Consider the following 23,778-nt stretch of genomic DNA (forward strand, 5'->3'; position numbering starts at 1 on the left):
AAGATGCCGCCCGGGTGCAAGGACTTCGAGCGGTTACCTGAGGCACCACCATCATAATCAACAGAGAGCGGGAAGGGACAGGGGTTATTCCCCTCTTCCCCCACCTCGCCCGGTAAAACTGCTGGACTTTAAATAATGTTTATTCATTCATTCTGGCTGCCTTTTGCCTGGCCACAGCCTGGATACTCCCTGCCCAGTCCGTTGGCCCTCACGTTACGCTACCCAGAGACCGTGGGGCCTCTCGTAACATCACTGAATATCTCTTATACCAACAGAAAAGTACCTTTGTCCCCCTCAAGATTACCAGATAAACTATTGCAATTACAAAAATGCTCATACCTTGCGTTTCTCTATCGCCCTTGATATTTTCTCATCTATCTTCACTGTCTTTTTCTTCTTGACAAGCTTTGTCAGATCACTCCATGTGTCGTGAAAATATTCGGCTGCAGTGTCCACAAAATGAAAGTCCGACGAGAAGGCGCACTACAAAATAGGGACAGAACGGGTTTTAACATAAGCACACTTCAATACATTTTAGCAAGCTCTGCAGCAAAAGCACTTCTTTTTCTTGGGATAGGATGGCTTCATAGGATAATAGTAAAGATGAAAACTAAATCAATACTAATGCAGTTTGTAGCTCATAGGCAAGAACAGGTTTGCAAAAGAGCAGCACGTTTCTTTCGCCCATGAAATGAAGAAAAAAAACATCTAATTTCCTCTAGTCCCCACACAGCGAGGAGTGTCAGGGTGTACACAATAGTCTGCGTACAATTCAGCATGCACTGGTTGTAAAATAATAACATGTGGCTGTGCTACACACTACTGGTACCTTAATATGTAATTCGCAACCCAGTCTGGCGCACACGACTGGTGTTGAAAATCAGAGGCAATGCATCCCTTGTTGGTAACCTGGCAACATATGTCACTTTCCGAGAAACAAGGCCGATCGCAAGTCAAGGAAACAGTAATGCACTCTGCACTCATTGCAAATAAAATGTATGACTACAGCCTATGCGCAGCACGCCCGTGAAACTTCAATCCCTCGAAAGCTCGAGAATATTCAGCCTCAAAATCAGGCCCTCCAACAAGACATATGAATCGCAAGTTCAATCAGGACAGGTGCGCAAACGCACAGTGCGCATCCGTCGATCTAAATGTCTAGACAACGTGAAATTGCGGGCGCACGTTTGAGAACACCTCATGCCACTGCGCTTCAAGTTTCTACACTAACTGTGAACGAAGTTGCCTAAAAAAATGCACCACTAAACTTTCTGGAACAAGGTTCTGGTATCAACCAACGGATAAGACATCGTAGCGCCGGCTTCAGTGCACAAGAAAAGACATCATTCACTATGAATCACATGTATATGATGAAACTGTCACGGACGGCACTTCTTTGCGAAATCGACAGCGAGAAAACACCACGTAGCAGCGGCATCTTCAGTTCCGAAGACTGAAAAAACCTGCCCATCACCGACATGTTCTTGAGGCACAATGGCAGATTTGGAAGTCTAATTACCTCATCTTCACTGTCGCTTTTGTCGGACACATCAAGTTCCTCAGTCATGTTGAACAACACACACAATCAACCACACCACGCGCACACGTGCGCTGTACCAGTGCCTCCTGTATAAAAATCTGTGCCGGGCACACCGCCGTCGGGGGGCCGTCGAACGCCACTTTTCTCCGCTGCCGCTAGAGGCGCTGAGTAAACAGGGTGCCGCTGCTGCCATTGAGTCTGGGTGTTGCGCGTGCAGCCCATTCAGTGGTGCGCAACTTCATTTTGTGGGAAAGTTTTCGGCCAGTACGTGCGTAGAATGCTTTAGGATTGCCTACTGCTGTGTTCCGCTGTGCAAATCGGGCGAGAAAAAGAAACTGGCAGGGCTTTTCTTTCATGAACTACCCGCTGACACAGACGCTCGAGCGCTCTGGCTTGCCGCAATATGACGAGACAAGTGGTGGCCGACCACCACCTCATGCTACACCAAAGTATGCAGTCGCCACTTCAAAGAAGAGCACTTCATCGAAGGCAAGCGGCGACGCCTAAATAATGGGGCTGTGCCATCAGTTTTTGAAGAATAGCCGCCCCATCTCCAGCCGAAATCAACTCCGGCGCGATATACAGCAAGCATATACAAACGAGTGAGTGCTACATGGCGCGCAGCGACTCCGCGAGCGGCAACGTTGCTTCAGCAGCGGAGGATATGTCGGATTGTTGCGCGATGGACACATCGTCGGAGGCCAACTTGCGTGATCAACGCGCCCAGGTAGCCAGCAGGTCAACTTCAATTAAGTGTGCTTGTCGCAGAGAAAGCGAAGTGGAGAAGAACAGAAAAGGAGTTGAGGAGCCAGCTGCTTCGGCTGCAACAGACCATCGACAAGTACAAAATGGAATTGAAAAAGCTGCACGAGGACGCCCTGGTTGCGGATGTTTCTTACATCAAGGAAAGGGCGAAAGAAAAGGAACCCGCAGCTTTATTCTTGATTGATCAGATTGAAAACTTCAAGAAGAAGAGGCCTAGCTGGTCTGAGGAGACAACCCGACGTTGTGTAGTTTTAAGGCATTTGTCGACAAGGGCGTAGGAACACATCCGCGGTGAAATGCTTTTAAAGCTTCCTTGCAGAATGACTTTGAGCAACTACTTGGGAACCAACAGTGGAGAAACAGGCCGCAGCAAACTCGCCGAAGCTCGCCTTAGAGTAGAAGCAGAGAGCTTGACTGTACCACAGTCAAGGGTGTGTTCACTCATAGTCGACGAAATGAAGATCAGGGAAAAGCTCCAGTACAACAAACAGCAGGACTGCTTTGTGGGGCACGCAGATGTCTCTTTGGAACAACATGGTGGGGACCTTACCTTAGCAAACTTTCTTCTCTGCTTCCTAATTACAGGACTCTCGACGTCGTATCGCATTCCAGTGGCCTACTATTTTAGCATGGGGTTAACAGGCCCACAGCTTCACAAGTTGTTGATTTTTGTGCTTGAATAAGTAGAAGCCTGTGGTTTCAGGGTAGTTCGCTTAGTGAGTAATAACCACAGAGTGAACGTCAATGCCATGACACTTTTGGTAGATGGTCCTCTTACGTACCGGATAGAACATCCCTGTGACAGTGACAGGCTCCTCTCCTTAAGTTTTGATCTTTGCCACGTTAAAAAAAAAACGTGCGCTCGCAGTTTCTAGCCCACCACATTGGTCCGAAAGGAGAGGTCTCGTCCTGCTACATCAAGAATCTCTACGACCTACAGAAAAACCTGGTTGTAAAGCCTGTTCATTACCTCAGCCGAAAACATGTCTGTCCGAATAACATAGAAAAAACGAATGTCGTGAGGGCAATTCAGGTCTTCTCGCCTGATGTTACTGCAGCCCTGGAGCATCTCAGAGACCAAGCTGGGCATACATCGAGTGTATCATTCGCAGCTGCAGGCCAGACCATCGTTTTCATGCAAAACATCCATCGTTGGTTCGTGCTGCATGATAAAAGTAATACGACCCAGCACATCCACAAGAAATGGCCTGACACTTGGCAATTTGACGATGCTGAATATGTAAGACTGGAGTGGCTCGAGGTCACGCTGCCCGTGTACTTGGATGAACTGGAAAAAAGCTGTCGAAGTCAAAAGGAACTTTTGACGAAAGAAACGTATGGAGCATTCCTCCTGACCACATATTCCACAGTTGCCTGTATCAAGTACCTACACAAAAAGGAGAAGTTCTTGTTTGTGCTCACTCGTAAGTTTAATAGTGACCCCAATGAGTCGCTATTTGGAACACTGCGGATGTCCTCTGGCTGCAATGACATGCTGAATGTTCGTTCTCTTTTGCAAAGGCTGGAGAAGGTTTTAAAAACAGGACTTGCCGCATGCAGCATGGCATCAATACGTTGCACACAGAAAATGTGCCCAAATGTCAACAGGCACACTGCTCTCTGCAGCTTCTCCTTCGCTAGCACAGCAGCCACCTCAGCTACAGAGAGCTACACGTGCTTTGCAACGGATCAATGCAACAGTCTTGCCTCAGCACTTGCCGTCACTTGAGATTTCTGCAACTGTTTATGTTGGGGGCTATATTGCCCGCGTCATAAACGAGAACATGTGTTGTGGAAGTTACTCTGCAGTCTGCACAAAGCCAGCGAGCAATCAACCTATCTTGCAGTTCACTCACAACCAGGACCAAGGTGGGCTACTTTACCCGTCAGACCAGTTGACATGCTGAGGGCATTTGCGGATCATGCTCTGAAGGACAATCCGACTCTAAAAAAGCCATTTTCTACCCTGGTTGAGTAGGCTGTACCAGCACTGTGTGCTTCAAACCTGCTCAAGTGCAAGGAGATGGATGACACTCACAGAGCTAAGCTCATGGAGCTGATATCTGTTCGGTTTTTGTGGCCTCTGCTGGTGAACTATGCATTCACTGTCAGTGACAAGCATGATGCTTTCAAGTACTTCACGAAAAAGCCCCTGTCAAGAAAATATGCAAAACTGTGAGGCTACCGAAAAAAGAGGTAGTTACAAATAAAAGTTCCTTTTTTTTGCAAAATGTATTCATATCGCATCAATTGGGTTCATTTTGCAGAATACAGAGCTGCTATGCATGGCAAGTCAACGTTGGAAATTTATGTACATTATGTCCAAGCATGTAGGTGTGTGCGTACGCGGCATGTTCTTGGTATTCATTTAGCGAGGCGTTCTTCGCTTGCGGCTAGTACGTGAAAGCTGGCAACTAGATCTCTGAAACACTCGGTAACATAATTCAGCGATTACAGCCGCGATATATTGAGGTTTGAGCGCAGAACATTAAGGATTTAATCTGTTTAATTTTGAGTGCGGAGCCAGAACCACGGCGGCTGCGGCACGTAGCGAACTCCGGCACCCTGTTTAGGCAGCGGCACCTGGTGGCGAAGCGCCGCACTCGCGCCGACAGAGTAGTCCCATTGTTCTCTTCCGCTTTTAGCGGGCACTGAAAGTTATAAAGGAGTCACTGGCTGTGCAATGCAATCACAGAACGTTTGCACCGTCGAAAAAGTGATGGCGCTACCATCACAGTTGCAAAATTTCCCTAGAAAACTCTAGGTACGTGCCTAGGACCATGACCTACTACACTCCTGACCTGCCCAGAGAGCACCTCTTCCAGCGCCCACGTTCTAGTTCATACCTTCTGCCGCTAGGGCCGTCACCTACGAGCGGCGTGGCGCTAGTCAGCACCTGCTCGCTGACGTCATCTTCACTCTTTGTGGTCAAATTTTGACCAACAAAGCACTCGTAGTGCGTATTTATGATCCAAAATTTAGAATTATTCAGAAATAATAATACTAAAAGACATTCAGAATTTTTTTGCAATAAAATGCACGCTACCACGCATAGGCTGCCCTACATCGTGTAAATCTACGGGTTCCCACGTTTGTCAACCAGTGTGCTATAAATACTCAAGCGCTCTGAACACCTTGCTTAACCAGCAATGTATGGGAAGAAATAGTCACATATATGCCGCCAGTTCACTACAGAATGCAGGCATTCTTATACCAGCGCCTACAAAACAACCGTAAAGAAACAGACGAACAGGTTATAGGTAGCGCCACCAATGGTGAGCGGTTGAACGAGAGCGGGGACACGCGCTCCCATAGGAACCCCGCTATCTGAACAGGTCAGGAGTGTAGTAGGTCATGCCTAGGACATAGAGAAAGATAAGGTCGAGATCTCGCACGCGCGCGCGCACCCGAACCGATCGTTAGAACGAACTGCGTTGCTTGCGTTCGGTACACTGGATTATTTCGCCGATATTGCCGCGCTTCGGTGACCACAGCCAGGGACACGATGCCACGGGAGATGATTACGCTTCAGCTGGGCCAATGCGGCAACCAAAGTAAGTCGGTAGCGTCCGCTGCATTGAGTCCGACGCTTGACCGTTTCTGGCGAAAACAACGCGTGCTCCAAACACTCCCAAATTAATGAAGCAAATTCCGGCTTTATGAAAGCTCAATCTTTAGGCTGTTGCCATATTTCCGCTATCTCAAAACATGCATGCATACCAATTCCTTAACGCAGTGGAAATGATTTCGATCGAACGTTACCCTTTATATTTCAGTTGGCTTCGAATTTTGGAAGAAGCTATGCGCCGAGCACGGCATCAGCCCAGGTACCGTTTATTTTTATTCCCTCGTTTTTTGTTATCTTGTGAGAATCTAACGTCGTCTTACCGCGTTTAGAGGGCGTCCTGGAAAACTTTGCAACTGACGGCATCGACAGGAAGGACGTCTTCTTTTACCAGGTACATCTATCTTAGTCGTGCAACATCTTCGATCGTCCGACCTGTCCTGTTTCGTTGTTTTCTAAATGAATGAATGATTCTCGCAGGCCGACGATCAACACTACATCCCTCGAGCGGTTCTCCTAGACTTGGAACCTCGAGTGATCAACACGATCATGAACTCTCCGTACGCGAAACTGTACAACCAGGAAAACGTCTACCTCTCGCAATCTGGAGGAGGTGCTGGAAACAACTGGGCCGTCGGTTACTCGCAGGTACTACGTTCATATGCTTGTAAAAAATTCTTCCGCGGTTTCGTGTAGCGTTGACTCTTTCGACGTTGTTTATTCGTGCTTTTTCAGCCCTGATTGGCGGCTGTTAGCAGAGATGAATGATAGAAGTGCCGTTTGGTCTGCCCAATGCATCCTACAAAATTGATATATGTAGCTTGAGCCCTTCGACCACTATAAATTCAACATTAAGTGTGCGGACACTCACACGAGACAGTGGAAATTAACAGCTTGCGTTGTCTCTTTTTCCTGTATGCATCCGCTCAACTGTGACAGTTTGTGCTAGTTGGTATCACGTGACGATAGTTATAGTGCGAGAACAGAACGACAACACAGAGGGTGCCCTTGACAACACAGAGGGTAGCGCTCGTGTCCTTCTTGTCTCTGTGTCGTTGTGTTCTCACGCTATAACTATCGCTCAACTAACTTTTAGATTGTGAGCCCTTGCTGTTTGTCACAGCTGTTATATTATGATCAATATTGATTGACTTCTGTAACGTCAGTCTAGGGAGCCTCAATGCAGATTTTTATACTACCTGTTCATTGGTTTACGTTATTTATAGGGCAAGCTAATCAATGTACTTTGTACCTTGTAATGCTCATGATGCATTTGCAATACCACGTGACTGCTGTTGGTTCTGCTAGTTGTGTGAGAGACATCCTCTGAACACCTGGTTGCATTGTGGCTTCAGAATAGCCCTGTTGCACCTGTCTCAGTTCGTGAAAAAGCAAGCGAAGTGCTTTTGGTGCCCTATGGCCCACCACTACGGCTTCTGGAAACTATATGGAATAACTTCATTTTCCATTTGTGTGTCTGTGAGTTGGGTTCAGCGCAAATCGTCATCCAGCGCGTTAAGTTGCACCTCATGCAATCAGCCTCACCGACACTGTCGGCATACTAGACGATAGTGGCGTTGTTATTGTCAAAGGTAACCTGATTAGATTGCTCGAGGCAGTGATAAGTTAGAATGAGTAGGGTTTGATTTCCTCCCTTCCTACCAGTGCTGCCAGAGTGCCATCACCCGCCATCGTGCACTACTTTAAACATCTTTTTCGAGTGAGTTTTCACTCCAAGTCAATGCACTTCCTTTCTGATTGATATTTTGAATGATGGTGTCCTTTCTTTTTCTTCTCAACCAAGGGTGAACGTCTTCATGAGGACGTTTTTGACATCATAGACAGGGAAGCCGACGGCAGTGACTCCCTAGAAGGCTTTGTGCTTTGCCACTCAATCGCTGGTGGCACGGGCTCTGGGATGGGCTCGTACATTCTTGAACACCTAAACGACAGGTGTGTTGTTGTCACCTTTTCAGTATTCATGAGCATTGCTTAATTTCTTAATTACAACAAAGATATTCTATTTTTGCTCATCATTAACAACATGAACAAATGGATGTTAAAAACATCAGGAAACATAGAAAAGTTTAATGCGTAATTGTTATATGGAAGCATTGTCATGCAAATATTACCAATTATGCTTACCAATTACGTATTTATAAAATGTATTTGCAATGTTGCTGGGTGGTGCATTTAATTCATTTATGGCAGAACACCTTAAGAAAGGACAAAATGCCGTAAAAAAAAAAAACATGCATGCACCGATTAAAAACTGCAGCTTTATTTCTAATTATAAGCCAGTATATACAAGAAAATGTGCAGTGACTGCCTAAGAGATGCGGGAGCTGTGAGCAATTACCAAGTGGCCCAGCCTAGCACACTTACGCCCAACCACCGGGATGTGTTCCAGGTTCCCAAAGAAGTTGATCCAGACATACTCGGTGTTCCCGAATCAGGACGAGATGAGCGACGTGGTGGTCCAACCCTACAACTCCCTGCTCACCCTGCACAGGCTCACGGAAAATGCAGACTCTGTTGTCGTCCTCGACAACGCTGCTCTCAACCAGATTGCGGTTGACCGGCTGCATATTGAAAACCCGTCTTTTGCGCACATTAACACGCTGGTGAGTGCCTTTTAGGACATCACATAAATTAGACTTCTTCGTTTTCTCGAAGTCTTCCTTGTTCCCTGCATAATCTGTTTAATAGAGAATAAAGCAGACTTCCATTAGTTGAAAACGAGGTGCTAACTCAGCTTTTTTATTCTCTACTCATCAATAGATGGTGAGAACTATGCTTCTATTTTGCTGTATGTGTGTGACAAGTCTGTTGATAGATATTGTTTCACTACATTGGTATGTCTATATTTTGCAGAAACGGAAATGGGGACGGGGCAACGGAAACTAGTTTTGTTATGTATGAAGATAAAGTGATAAAATTTGGCATGCAGATAGTATTTGCTGTGCTGATATCATAACTAAAACCTGTTTCGAGCTATCTGTTGTAGCTTACAATACTTAGTGGACTCTCATTGTCATCCCAAAATTAACTTTGGCCGTGAGGATGATTCGCGGTCGGACTTCGTGATCAGTTCCCGCTAGACCACTCGTGACCATATCTGACTGGTTAAAGTATGGGCTAATTCTTTCAAAATTAACAAGTGCACTACGTTTGTGCTTGAATTTATTTCTTCTTTTTTTTTAAAATAAGTATACTGCACGCCTTAGGACTGTGACAGAATATTTCGTATGCGCTCGTGAAATCCCCGCGTAATTTGCGCTCCCCCTTCTCGGGGCCTCAAAATCGCGAAAAAAATACACAAATTATGCGAGTAAATACGGTATTGTATTTTTACATGGACACAATCACAACCATGTCTCATATAATAAAGTGTGGAACACTTAGTTACTGCAATAATTGTTGCATAACACTTTGAGCATCTTAGCAATGCCCATCTTAGAAATGCATTCTTCTCTATCATTTGTCATAAGTTGCCACCTCTGAATGTGTGTGAAAGCTTTGGGTGAGATTGTGTTAGCGATTCAAAAGCATCATTTACTCGTTTTTTTTTTTTAATTTGTGTGAATATGCGCTGTACCTCAAGTGTAATGGGAAAATGTACATCTCACATTTGCTCTAGCTAAGCTGTGTCACTTGTTGGGCATAACTACAAAAAGTTCAAAACATACTGTTTTTTCTTGCCTTCCGAGCCATGGCCAGATGTTGAACTTCTCGGTAATTTCTGCGGTATTACTAGGACCAATTTTTTTAAGAAGTGTGTGAATATTTGAAAAGTTTTTCAATAATGTTTGCTATTGGATTCGACTCGCACTGAAATTTTTACTATTTGAACTTTCCAAAGGCAAATGAAGTTAACGTCCAATTAAAAGTGATCCCTTCAGATCTTCAGGTATGCTTCGCCTTGTCACATACACGTACTGCGGCAAAGCTGCTCTTTCAGGCGCTGCTACGGTTACAAAAGTATTGACTAAAAAAAATACTTGTTCCAACATGGAGGTGACAGATGTGGCAAAGGCGGGGCTCAATGAATACTGTTTTGGACCTGAAATTTGGGAAGGAAGTCCAAAACATCAGATGCCAAAGATTTGGAACTTGGAACTTCTCACTCAAAGGGAGCACAACCTTGTATGTCACATCAGTTAGGTTTCCACAGAAGTTGAGAGAGGAGGAGAAGCTGAGGAAATAGTGTCTTTGCCTTTCACGTGCAAAGTGTTGTCAGCAGCACTTTCGTTGCACCAAATCGTGTAGATAAGTACAATTCGGCCTCTGCATTGTCTCATTATTTATAAGACCTTGACAGCGCTTCTTCAACCTAGTGAAAAGGAGCACTTTCATGTTGCTGTCTCATGAGAATATGCCTAAGAATCCTCTCCAACTTTCTTTTTTTTTTCTGCAATTTCGCTTCGAAGTAATCAGAAAATATTCTTAGCAGAAATTCTAAAAAAAATATTCTATTCGATTTGCACTCACACTTATTTATTCATATTTCCTTTGCGCCCAAAGTATTGTTATTCACACAGCTCTACTTTATTTGTATCTTCAGAAAACCTACTCGTGCAAAAAACCTGAAATCTCAGTATTAGCAGCCATGTCTTGTTGAAAAACTACATCTACAGGCATCTGCAATGTGCATATATGCATAAGTGTCTTCGAACATTCCTAAAATTATCATGCTTGCCCCGCCGCGGTGGTCTAGTGGCTAAGGTACTCGGCTGCTGACCCGCACGTAGCGGGTTCGATTCCCGGCTGCGGCGGCTGCATTTCCGATGGAGGCGGAAATGTTGTAGGCCCGTGTACTCAGATTTGGGTGCACGTTAAAGAACCCCAGGTGGTTGAAATTTCCGGAGCCCTCCACTACGGCGTCTCTCATAATCAAATGGTGGTTTTGGGACGTTAAACCCTACAAATCAAATCAATTATCATGCTTCAAAACACTACTCTAAATTTTAGCAGTAAGTCGCATGAACCAGTTTTATTTTATATATATTGCCTGCTAGGTCTAAGGAATGAAAATAGACAGTTCTGTGAGAACCGATTTGGAAATGATGCGTCTTAACATGGGAGCTAACATATGATTTGGCTGTTTCATATACACATAGTTATGCTTCTTGACCCCTCTATGTTTTCAATGTTCTATTGGGAAGGGGTAGGGGAAGTTTGCTGAAAAGTGGAGGGGAACCTTTCTTAATGTGAGGTTTTTGCAGCTGGTTGTCCTTGTACAGTTGGTTCAAAGGAGATACACTCTTCTCTGCTTATCGCTTTGGCTGCAGGTGTCGACAATCATGTCTGTGAGCACGGCCACCCTGCGGTATCCCAGCTACATGAACAACAACCTAATCGGTCTCGTGGCACCCCTGATTCCAACGCCGAAGCTTCACTTCCTGATGACGGGCTATACGCCTCTCACGACTGACCATGAGGTGAGAGTGCGCCGCTCACCATTGTTTGTAGACGAAGTGCCTTTTGTCTCAACATGCTTGTTGTGTTTGCATTTCCAGCAGCATTGCATGTTGCTACAGCTTTCTGCAGCGAAACTTTTGACCTTGTAAAAAGTTTAGTTTTGCACATTAGATGCAGCCTCCATGCGTGCTTAGCTTCCATTTCATGTAAAGGGAGCACTAACTGCCCATTCAGAGAGGAGTACAAAAAGTAATTCATTAATGCATTAGAAATGTGGTTGTTTATTTACAGATAATTTTTTTGCGCATGGTTGTCATTTGCATGTGGTTCTTTACAAAAGAATCTATGTTCAGAAGGAAATGTAAAATGTCATTGGAGCCGCCCAAGGTTTGCTGAAAGGCGGATGTTGCGGGAGCACATATGACTCCCCATGAGTTATAATTTGGCCCAGATCCATCATGGTGGTAGTATCACTGCATTTGAGAGTACCCGATACCTCACCACACTTAAGTAAGCTCAAAATGAAAAGGCCACAGCTAATGACCTGTTGTCTGCATACATTGTTTTTTGCCCCTACTCGCATCACTTACGCATACCGTTTGAGTCGCTGCTAAGTGTAATATGTTGATGGCACCTACATGGTGCACAGGGTTAACAGAAAGCTTGCAGCAGGCCTGCAGAATTTTGCAAGCCCAACTGGTCTCATTATAGTGACTCTAACTTTCTTCGCAAATATCTAACTTAAGATTACCACGTGTCCTCTTGCAAGGGCCACACTCCATTTCACAGTTGTTGTTTCTTAGATGCAGCCGTTGCACAAAGTGGGTTGCTTGTGTTCAGGCTGTCAGATTGCTCACGATTTACTAAATCTCTGCACCAAAAGAGCAAGCGTGACTGTCTCGCTTTTTCCAATTGGTTCCTATGATTTCCTTTCTGTGTTGGTACTATGCTTAGGTATGTTTTGTCAGCACTGAAATTGTGGTTAGTTACAAGCTTCGCTGCTCAGAGTACACTGCACCATAGCCTCTACCTTGAACAGAGCAATTTACAGTGCCCCACACTGTTCCAGCTGTGTTTCACAAAGATATAACTGGCCGTACCAACTCTATAGTAGTAGTACCTCCCAACCCCATGCCTTCCTTTTATTAGATACTGGTTTTCATTAAGGTTGCATCTAAAAACGAAAAAGAAAAACTGGCCCTCAAGATTCTTTTTATTCATTCAAGTCTAACGCTATTGGGTGACTCTCAACTCCATTTTTCTCTCTTTTTTTTCCGATTTCGCACTGAAAAGCTAGCTGTATAGCCCCTAGTTGAGAACATATGAAAGCTTGTTTGATTGAATAACTCGAGCAGTTGAAATTTTTCCGATTTCGCACTGAAAAGCTAGCTGTATAGCCCCTAGTTGAGAACATATGAAAGCTTGTTTGATTGAATAACTCGAGCAGTTGAAATGTTTCATTCAGAAGTCAAAACTTGGAGATGTTTTGTCAGTGTCTTCTTGTTAACAGTTAACATTCGGTTTACTGCACCTTGTGCAGGCGCCCAGTGTACGCAAGACAACTGTGCTCGATGTGATGAGGCGGCTGCTGCAGCCGAAAAACATGATGGTATCTATCGGTCATGACCGTACGGCCAGCCATTGCTACATCAGCATCCTCAACATCATCCAGGGCGAGGTGGATCCAACACAGGTGAGTCCATGGCGCAAGAGAAAGGACAGTTACTGCGACAATCACATTTTGATGAAGGTGAAATGCCAGAGGCCCGTGTACTGTGCTGTGTCAATACTTGTCGAAGGACCCCAGGTGTTCAATATTATCTGGAGCCCACCACTAGGCATCTCTCATAGCCTGAGTCACTTCCGAGACATTAGCAACCAACCAGTCCACCTGTGTCCACATGTGCACAAGTACATATTGTTACCTTTGCTCAGTTTGCTGAAAAACTTTAAGGAGAATTAACATATGATGAACTAGAAAAGCCTTATTCTATAACCAGTGTCCCGGCAAGAAAACATGAAAGGCAACAGCTGTTGCACCGAAAGTGGCAAGTTTCCTTCTTGTCTTACTGAGCCTGAGTCTCGCTGTAAGGGAGTCTGGCAGCAAAAAGTTTTTGCAGGTCTGAATCCGAGCGACACTTGAGGGTAAAGTATATATCTTGAGTGAATCTGAGGGACGTTCACTTTTTTGTTGGCCAATTACATTTCAATACCTGCCGAAATCCAGGAGACTCCTGGATGTCGACCAGCTCTTATGTTTGTACAGTTATCAGGAATCTCCCCTGAAATCGAAATTTCCAGGCGTGATCCGGCCACATTGAAAAACATGCAGTCCAATCTGATCCAGGCTTTTTGTGAACCCAACGAATTTGATTGTACACGAATTTAAAAGACCTTCATATAAACATACAGTAGAATCTCAGTGATGCAAAACTGGCTGATACGAATTGTGAAATTCCCCTGCAAAATTTCACTCTGTCTGTTGGGCCGAAATTCAAATGTTACCATTTTCCTCATCACGGCGGGTCGTATGAATTTTAGTACCAAAACCGTCAAACGAAGGTCAAGAGCAGCATATTCGAAGTTTCAGAAGGACGTACGCGGCCGACCGACGCTCTGTCTGAACTGTGGTTATCGCTTGTCACAACCACTGTGGATGAAACCACCGTCGCTCTTGGCACGATAATGTATGATGACAACGTAACTCACAGAACTCTTAAAGTGCGCGCGCGTCCAATACCTGACCAGTCAAAGCGATGTTGCTTTCCACAAACGCTGTGGAAAGCAGATGGGACCATAGACTACAGCAGATGCGACCATAGATAGCAAAAAAGCCTTGATTTTGAAGGCACGCTCACAGCTAGCGCATGCAGATTGAAAACAGAACTCCTGTTTTCCGCAAACGCCATGTGTGATACCATGGCCGCGGCAATGCGATCATCTATAGCCACTACTGGCTGAGGGCACACGACTAATGCAGCAGTAGACTAAAGGCAGTAAAGATGTAAAAAAAGGCTGAAACGTGTTGGCATTCCTGTCCAAAGTTCAGTTTTCAGTTGGGCTCAAGTGAAACTTCAACCCGTGCTTTTGCCGCAGCCGGCTGCGCCATCCTGTTCATTCACATGTATTCCAGAAGACAGAAATAAATTCTGCTAATTGATTTGATGACGCAAAATTTTGGGAGATACAAATATTCAAGCACCCTTTTTCAGACTCGCACCTTCTACTGTAGTTGCAAAACCCTACCTTGTTGTGTTCAGCCACTCCAAGCCATTATAAGACAGCAACGCCAAAGTTTATAGACCCCTCCCCCTCGTTTTTGCGTGATACTTTTTCATTTTGGTGCAAAAAAGGGGGAGGGGAATAAATTGTGCGACCCCCCCTCTTGTTGCAGAAATCTCCACGATCCCAATCCTCAAACTTGGTAGGTATGCATTTCTCGTGTAAAAAAGAAAAGAAAAATGCTGACTCAAATGTTTTATTACTGTACTTTGAAGGAAAGGTAGAATTTCTTGTAGCACACCGAATTGCCGATGTCGCCGACTTCATTATATGGTTCACTAACTGTAAGTGTGCCTTGCTGATACGGTATGTACTGAGCATGGCAGGACGTCCGTGCAGGTACACAAGAGTCTACAAAAGATCCGTGAGCGCAAGCTGGTGCAGTTCATTCCCTGGGGCCCTGCCAGCATCCAGGTGGCGCTGTCCCGCAAGTCACCGTACGTCCAGACACAGCACAGAGTCAGCGGCCTTATGCTTGCCAACCACACAGGCATCACCTCGGTATTTGGCTAGTTTTTTGCTACACAGCTCTTGCTTAATGCCCATGTATTATTCATACTCTCACTTTTGTAACTCCTTTTATACCTGTCGATGTACCACTGCCATCGCCTTGTATAAGGTAAAAGCAGTTAGCTTGACAGTCTGTTAAAAGGAGCACTGAAGGTACCATGAAAATGTGTTTCATTTAACAGCAGTTTCCTTTACTGAGAGATAGAGAGAGGTGCAGAATTCCAGTGCAAAAAGAAATCGTATCAGAGGTGTTTGTTCTGTTTGAACAGCGAAGAAAGTTACGTTCACTGAAAGTCTACTGCAACTTATGTGATACATTTGTGTGGACAAATCCGCAGAATATCAATGCACAATATAGTCTACAACATATAATTTTTAAATGTGTGCAGCACAGCTGAACACGGAACAGAGCACCTCACGACATGAACGTTGACTTGGTTTGAATGTTATCAATCAAAAGCCACATAGCAAGATTGTGTTGACCACAGTCAAACCTCATTAATAGGTGCCTATTTTAAACAAACTAATAGTTACAGTTAGGAATGCGCAAATATTCTAAATTTTGAAAAATTTTTTAGCAGTGTTTTATATTTGACTCAATTTGCACTGTAATTTCACTATTCGAACTTCCCAAAGAGAACTGTCAACGTCCTATTAAAAGAGACCCCTTCAGATATTTAAAAGTCATCACTTCATCTTAATACATAAGAAAAGAGATGACAAGGACTTGAAGAATTACAGGCCAATCAGCTTGCTCTCCGTAGTATACAAGCTATTTACAAAGGTAATTGCTAACAAAGGTAAGAAAACATTAGAATTCCATCAACCAACAGGACAAGCAGGATTTCGAACAGGCTACTCAACAATCGACCACATTCATACTATCAAATAATAGAGAAATGCTCAGAATATAGCCAACCACTATACATAGCCTTCATAGATTATGAGAAGGCATTTGATTCAGTAGAAATATCAGCAGTCATGCAGACACTGCGGAATCAGGGCGTCAATAAATCATATATAAACATCCTGGAAGAAATCTACAAGGGATCAACTGCTAACATTGTGCTTCATAAAGAAAGCAACAGAATATCAATCAAGAAGGGTGTAAAGCAGGGGGATGCAATCTCCCCAGTGCTATTTATCGCATGCTTACAGGATGTTTTCAGGGGCCTAAAATGGGAAGAGTTAGGGATAGGAGTTAGTGGAGAGTACCTTAGTAACCTGCGCTTCGCCAATGACATTGCATTGCTGAGTAACTCAGGGGACAAATTGCAACTAATGATTACAAAGTTAGACAAGGAGAGCAGAAAAGTGTGTATTAAAATTAATCTGCAGAAAACGAAAGTAATGTACAACAACCTCGGAAGAGAGCCGCGCTTCGAGATAGGTAATAGTCCACTTCAAGTTGTAAAAGACTATGTCTACTTAGGGCAGGTAATAACCGCGGAGCCGAACCACGAGATTGAAGTAATTAGAAGAGTAAGAATGGGGTGGAGCACATTTGGCAAGCACTCTCTAATTACGACAGGTAGATTGCCACTATCCCTCAAGAGGAAGGTATATAACAGCTGTATCTTGCCCGTACATAGCTACGGAGCAGAAACCTGGAGGCTTACAAAGAGGGTTCAGCCTAAATTGAGGATGACACAGTGAGCAATGGAAAGAAAAATGGTAGGTGTAACCTTAAGAGACAAGAAGAGAGCAGAGTGGATTAGAAAACAAACGGGGGTTAAGGATATCATAGTTGAAATCAAGAAGAGAAAATGGACATTGGCCGGGCATGTAGCCTAGTCTGTCTGACTGTCTGTCCATGCATCCGTCCGTTCGTCCACCTAGAGAACACTCAAAATACCCCCATCTCGCATACCCTGTGGTACATAGTAGCTTTACGCGTCCGTCTACCTGTCCGTCCGTCTGCTAGTCTTTCTGTCTGTCTGTCCGTCCGTCCGTGCGTCCATCTAGTGAACACTCCAAGTACCATCTCTCTCATACCCTGTGGCAAATAGCCGCCTTACGCGTCCGTCTACCTGTTCGTCTGCTAGTCTGTCTGTCCATGCGTCTATCAAGTGAACACTCCAAGTGCCACCATCTCGCATACCCTGAAACACCTGTAACACATAGCAGCCTAACGGGTCCATCTTCCTGTCCGTCTGCCTTCTAGTTTGTCTGTCTGTCCGTCCATGCGTCCGTCCGTGGTTCCTTCTAGAGAACACTCAAAGTGCCGCCATCTCGCATACCCTGTGGCACATAGCCGCTTTACGCGTCCGTCTACCTGTCCGTCGGTTTGCTAGTCGGTCTGTCTGTCCGTCCGTGCGCTAATCTTGAGAACACTCAAAGTACCGCCTTCTCGCATACCCTGTGGCACATAGCCGCTTTACGCGTCCGTCTACCTGTTCGTCTGTCTGCTAGTCTGTCAGTCTGCCCGGCCATACGTCCGTCCGTGCGTCCATCTAGAGAACACTCAAAAATACAGGATAACCGCTGGTCAATAAGGGCAACTAGCTGTATTCCGAGAGAAGGCAAGTGGGTTAGGAGGAGACAGAAAGTCAGGTGGTCGGATGAGCTTAAGAAGTTAGCGGGTATAAATTGGCAACAAAAAGCACAGGACCGAGTTAACTGGCAGAACATGGGAGACGCCTTTGTCCTGCAGTGGACGTAGTCAGGCTGATGATGATGATGATTTTGCAACGATCTCATGTTTCGGCAAAGCTGCCTTTCAAGCTCCGCTATGGCGTAACTTTTCAAATACAGTCGACATGCGCTTGGAAGTAGCCCCTTCAGATTTATCTATATGCTTCTCGTCATTACTCTTTCGTACTGTGGCAAAACTACCTTTCAGGCTCTACTGCTGTCACAAATGTATTGGCTCAAGAAAATGCCGGTTCCAACATGGAAATGATAAATGCAGAAGAACTGGGAGCTCAGTTAATGCCGTTTTGGAGTGGAAATTACTGTTGCAACATGTGAGCATAAGTCTACATCGTATCACATGTTACTTGCACTTGCAGTATGCGGCATGCAATGTTTGGGGTCACAAACACCTTAGCTGCCTGTCACTAAGCTTTGTAGCCTGACTCATTTGCTGGTAAACAAGTTCAAAATGTTATTGTTATACTAATTAATCATACTTTGTTGTGAAACGCATGACCTAGGATTATAACGCTAAATGACAGGACAAATTGCAGTGTCTTTCTCCTAGATTCTACGCATTATGCTTTTTGGTTGCAGATATGAGCATTAAGAGAGATTTTTCAGCCTTTATAGCATTGGGTGCACCAATGAATAAATTAAAAGTCAAGAATGAAATTTAACTCCTGTGTCTTGTTTTTATGAATGTGGGAATCATATTATAAGGGGTTCTTTCTCTTACTTCCCCTTACATATGTCAGTGTAGCTAATTCTTTTTTCTCTTCCAAAACTATTCCAACCACTTAACATCTTTCTGATGAGGGTTCGCCATACCCTTCAGAGAGATCTTTTCTTGCTTTTTGGCACCACTGGCTTTCTTTTTGTGCGTCTGTGTGTCAAACCTCACCCTTGATGAACCTCCGCTCCATCCAGCTGTTCCAGCGCACGTTGCAGCAGTTTGACAAGCTGCGCAAGCGAGAGGCCTTCCTGGAGCAGTTCCGCAAGGAGCCTATGTTCAAGGACACCCTGGAGGAGCTGGACAACTCGCGTGACAACGTACAAGAACTCGTCGACGAATATGTGGCTGCTACGAAACCGGACTACCTCTCGTGGGTCTCGCGTCAGGTACGGAAAACTACTTAGAAACCAACAGGTCTGCATAGTTCATAGAGGACGTTTTGGCCAATCTGAGCAGTCACTATCTTTCCCTTCTTAAAAGAAATGTTTTTCGTTGAAAAAATATAATTATAACCTCACCATGGCGGTGTTTGCTGTCGTGCTCCTCCTGGCAGTGCAACACGGCTGCAGCAGTTAGTGGTCAGGCACTGCTCAACTAATTCTTTCAGGGTTGATTCTTGCGCACGTTTCTTTTTTTATTGCATTATAGAGGATTTCTAAAATGGTACGTAAATTCTTTTTACACGAGTTGATTTCTTTAGTTTAAGACTGCAAAGAGTTAAAGGGGAACTCTGGTGCATTTTCAACTGTACTGAGATACTAATGCTGTTTTCAAATAGTATTCAGAGTCGTACAGAAATAATATGCAGAGTCGTACAGAAAAGCACAGAGAGATGAGAGTGTCGGGGGAGGTTGGCTTTATGAAGCTAGCTAAGTGGCATCATGTTATGCCCAGCAATATAATCGATAGTGAAAAAGAACTTCTTTCTCCTTGGAGTCATCTCAGGGGAATGAAGCTGCGACAGTGCGAGTCTCTTGCATTGTACGTCGCAGCGTTTGTCTACGATTTCTGCTGATAACCACATAGGTGTACTTGGAATGTTATTTCATAAAGTACAGTTTTATTGAACCTGTATTCTGTTTATTTGGTACGAAAATAATCGCTGAATAAGTTGTTCCAGAATGCTCAGCAGCACAACGCCATTACATCTGCATCATTTCCCGTGAAATAGAGAGTGCTCTTAAGATGATTGGTTCCTTGAGATTTGTAATCATTCGAAATATTTCTAGCTCTTCACAGGGGCACCGAAATAATTATTCATATTTTGAATGTAAATGCAATTTGGTTCTCCAGTGTACACCAGGATTGGAAGTTAGCTGCTCCAGAGTGCTCCCAGATTCAAAATTGCCTTCTCCAAAGTGCTCCAAAGTGGAAAGTTTTGCTGATCCAAAGTGCCTCAAAATGAAAATATTTCTGCTTCGAAAATTGCTCCAAATCAGAAGGCCTCAGTAGAATAACTGGTCACTTAATCAGAGGATGTTATAAAGGAAAAGCTTAGTGCCTAAGTTTTTTTTTGTTTTGTGTGACAAGTGAATACTTAAGTATCTACGTACCATGGTCATAAATGTGATGTTGCTTTTGTCTGGAAAATTAAATTTTTTAAAGCATTGCTAGTTAGAGCTGTTACATTATCCTCACATGTCTTCTATTCCTTTCTTTTTTTCCAGTCGACATTGGCAGCGAAGTGAAGTAGGCTTCAGCTGCTTATGATTTTGTCCAGCCCTGCAACTTGTTGCGCGGTTTTCTTTTTTTCTAACAAATGGCTAGTTTGTGAACTATATTCTAACATACCGTACACGTGTGTGTATGTACGTGCATTGCTGTTGACGGTGTTGTTAAATTAGGTTCCAAGCAAAATAGCCTGTTAGTGTAGTCCTCACCAAAACTCTGAAATAAAAGGAAAACATTTGTTAATATATGTGCCAAAACTACCTAACATGGATGCTGTTTGACAAAACTATGACGTGCATCAAACGTAATGTACATAATTTTGGAGTGTATAAACTCAAACTTGCATTTATAGAGTGCTGTAGTATAGATGCATTTTTTTTCTAAAACTTTTCTCTTTTTTTTCTTTTTTCTTTAGTGTGTTTGGGTGTAGTTGAGATCGCCCCGCCACAGTAGTCTAGTGGCTAAGACACTCGGCTGCTGACTCCTAGTTCACGGGGATCGAATCTCGTCTGCGGCGGCTGCATTTTCGATGGAGGCGAAAATGCTGTAGGCCCGTGTGCTCAGATTCGTGTGCACGTTAAGGAACCCCAGGTGGTCGAAATTACCGGAGCCCTCCACTACGACGTCTCTCATAATCATATGGTGGTTTTGGGGCCTTAGACCCCACATATCAGGGTTGAGCTTATCAGGTCATTCTGCTGATCGTGCGCTGTGGTTGTTGCCATTCTTAACTTTGTGCTTTAGATGTATATAGTACATGAAGCATGCATTTCGCTGCACATTACGTTCATGGCATAAAAGTTGCACATTTTTTAGTTATACCCAATGCAATCACTGTCTGTATTAACAGAAAATAATTCTTTTTTGCTTATCGAAATTGTGAGCATCGCCAATACTTATTGTACTTCTTTGGGGCCTCTTGCTTATAGTGCACAAAGTTTGCTATTGTAGGACGATTTTAGTTGTCACTCCTGGCTATGCCTACACTAAAACCAACTGAACATTTTTATAAGAGTGCAACGACCAGTATTCAAAGTTCTTGAAGTGTTTTTGTCCTGAACAGCGAGGTTCTACATACCTCATTCTGTGTTATACAATCATAGACATTTTTTTCTCATGATTTTGATGATGGCTTGCATGAATGCTTGCAGAGCAGTAATAGGCAGCTGTTTTAGAACATATTTAAGGTAAACGCATAAACATGTCCACACATTTTCTTCACATTTCCGAAGAAGACGCTGCCTCAAATGCATTGTTTTCAAAGAGTGCGTATTGCAAGGATTTTGTGAGCACCTGTTTATGTGTAGACATGTACACGTGTTGCACTGTTCTGAGTTTCAAGATATTTAGGCTAGTAATTGTGTCTATGTCTGCTCCACAATTTATTGATTGATTGATTGATATGTGGGGTTTAACGTCCCAAAACCACCATATGATTATGAGAGACGCCGTAGTGGAGGGCTCCGGAAATTTCGACCACCTGGGGTTCTTTAACGTGCACCCAAATCTGAGCACATGGGCCTACAACATTTCCGCCTCCATCGGAAATGCAGCCGCCGCAGCCGGGATTCGAACCCGCGACCTGCGGGTCAGCAGCCGAGTACCTTAGCCACTAGACCACCGCGGTGGTGCTTTGCTCCACAATTAGAAAGCCATCAATGGCACTTTTGTTCTTTGTGCAAAAAGACGACTAGCCAGTCTCAACGACGCACAATGCATAATTTTTGGCGCACAATTCCCACTGTGTACAGAATTTTTTTGGTATATTGCATTCTGAGACAGTACGCGTATAGTGTCTTTGCCCACACAGCCCGCATAGCTGTAGCTTTGCTCTCTCCTAAATGGGGTTGTTACGAGCCGCGTCGGTGGCCGCAGCGGACCCAGTAGGTAGCATGGAGCTGGGTGGTGGTCGTCATTCCGCAGGCCACGGGGACGTTCCGAACACTAGAGAGCTGAGGCAGAGGGACAGACGTAAAGGAAAACTTAACAAGACGTTTATTTGCAACATGTTGGACAGTAACGTCCGAACGACGACTCTTCTCGCGACACTCTCCTCTTTTCTTCTGGCAGGCTGCTCGCGCTGCCTCGCCGGGCAGTTCCGAAGATAGGGGTGGAAATGACACTTCGGGGAACCAACCACTCATGGAGAGCACAACACAAGTATCCCTTCACACACGTGGCAGATGAAACGTTGCACACGCGCGGGGACTAGGAAGCGACCACGCAGGAGAAATTCATGGCAGTCACTCCTGTAGCACACAACCGGCCTTCCGCACATTCCAGAGGGGCCCGCCCGTAGCCACTGCCCCGCAGGCGAAGCGCACAGCCGAGACAAATACAGCCGATGCAGGTGACAACCCGCACCCCACAAAAGAATGTCCGAGATGACGGGAAGGCACGCTTGGGGGCAGCCGGCCCAAGGACTTCGTTACTGCTTTGTAACAGCTTCTCCGGCGGCCAGCCGGGACCTCGACGTACAAAGGTTATCCACCTTTGTGGGGAGAGGTCGATGAAGACAACGCTGGTATGCTGAAGCCGTGGACACCTCGATGCAGCTCTGATGCATTCCTCTGCCACCCCTGGTGAACTGGAGCCTCTGGTAGCGTCGTCCAAAATGGGAGAAAGGCTCCCGCTCTCCTGGCCAACATTCCTTCTTGAAAGACAGCACTTGTGTCCACCACGCGAGAAACACAACTGCCAAGCAGGCAAGCGCCCATACTCTCTTCCTGAGACCCACCAGGCTTTTACTTCATCCAAAACGACCTGTTCTTCATTAATAGCAGCAGCACTTCCAACAACACAACCTGAAATAGGCTGCTCAAATTCACAAACACGTGTCGTGATAAAGCACAAATACAAAAAAAGCAATTGTAAACCTGTCACACACAAAAAAAATGGAACCTAAATACCCAAGCCAGATTACCTGACGCCATCAAGATCCCTAGAAACGACGACTTAAGCCGTCAGCGTTGCCATTCAATTTGCCTCTCTTGTAACGAATTTCGAAAGAGTATTGTTGCAATAGCAAGCTCCAGCGAAGTAGCCGGCCGTTCTTAGGCGACATCGTTTGCAACCACGTGAGGGGACAGTGGTCCGTCTCGATAATAAACTCTGATCCCGCGAGATAGCATGCGAGCTTCTGAACCGCCCATACAACACAGGCGCATTCTTTCTCTGAAGCGCTATAGGCTTCTTCCCTTACAGTTAGTTTGCGGCTTGCATATAGCACGGGATGTTCCTCTCCTGCGTCGTTTCTCTGACACAATACTACGCTCATGCCGCGGTCACTTGCATCGCACTGAACCATGAAGGGTCTAGCGTAGTCGGGGGCTTGAAGTACAGGTTGGCTCATGAGCGCATTTTTCAGCGCTAAGAATGCCCTCGCTTTCTCTTCATCCCACTCCAGAATCTGAGGTTCGGTTTTTCTGAGAGCGTCAGTAAGCGGGCTGGCAAGCTCTGAATAATGGGGAATGTAATGCTGGTAGTACCCTGCCAATCCTAGGAACGACCGCACATCTGTCGTTGTCCGGGGCTGCGGAAAATTATTAACTGCCGCCACTTTGACATCGGAAGGTGTGCGGTGGCCTTGCCCCACTATGTGACCCAGGTAAGTAACCTCTGCTCGGCCAAGTTGGCATTTCCGAGCCTTCACGG

General features: G+C 44.9%; 2 protein-coding genes and 1 pseudogene across 2 annotated transcripts in view; 2 read left to right on the forward strand and 1 right to left on the reverse strand.

Moving 5' to 3' along the window:
• LOC119187335 (putative ATP-dependent RNA helicase DDX27) overlaps positions 1-1,624 on the reverse strand; it is a 34,927-nt gene extending 33,303 nt beyond the window's left edge. The window contains exons 1-2 of the mRNA XM_075887563.1: positions 1,520-1,624; positions 340-483 (exon numbers count right to left, since the gene is read on the reverse strand). Coding sequence (XP_075743678.1) covers positions 340-483; positions 1,520-1,567 — 192 coding nt within the window. The 5' untranslated portion in view covers positions 1,568-1,624. The remainder of the gene's footprint in view (positions 1-339; positions 484-1,519) is intronic.
• Positions 1,625-2,050: 426 nt separating this feature from the next.
• LOC142765916 (uncharacterized) lies at positions 2,051-4,484 on the forward strand (annotated as a pseudogene).
• Positions 4,485-5,085: 601 nt separating this feature from the next.
• Positions 5,086-20,369, forward strand: LOC142801894 (tubulin gamma-1 chain-like). The gene is made up of 11 exons (XM_075887564.1): positions 5,086-5,859; positions 6,082-6,132; positions 6,203-6,264; positions 6,351-6,518; positions 7,675-7,823; positions 8,281-8,494; positions 11,162-11,311; positions 12,832-12,984; positions 14,913-15,074; positions 18,648-18,839; positions 20,121-20,369. Exons 1-11 carry the CDS (start codon positions 5,811-5,813, stop codon positions 20,139-20,141), a joined length of 1,371 nt encoding a protein of 456 aa, XP_075743679.1. The 5' UTR covers positions 5,086-5,810; the 3' UTR covers positions 20,142-20,369.
• The last annotated feature ends 3,409 nt before the right edge of the window (positions 20,370-23,778 follow it).

This window comes from Rhipicephalus microplus, chromosome 1 (assembly GCF_043290135.1).
Source record: "Rhipicephalus microplus isolate Deutch F79 chromosome 1, USDA_Rmic, whole genome shotgun sequence".
NCBI classification, from domain to species: Eukaryota; Metazoa; Arthropoda; class Arachnida; order Ixodida; family Ixodidae; genus Rhipicephalus; species Rhipicephalus microplus.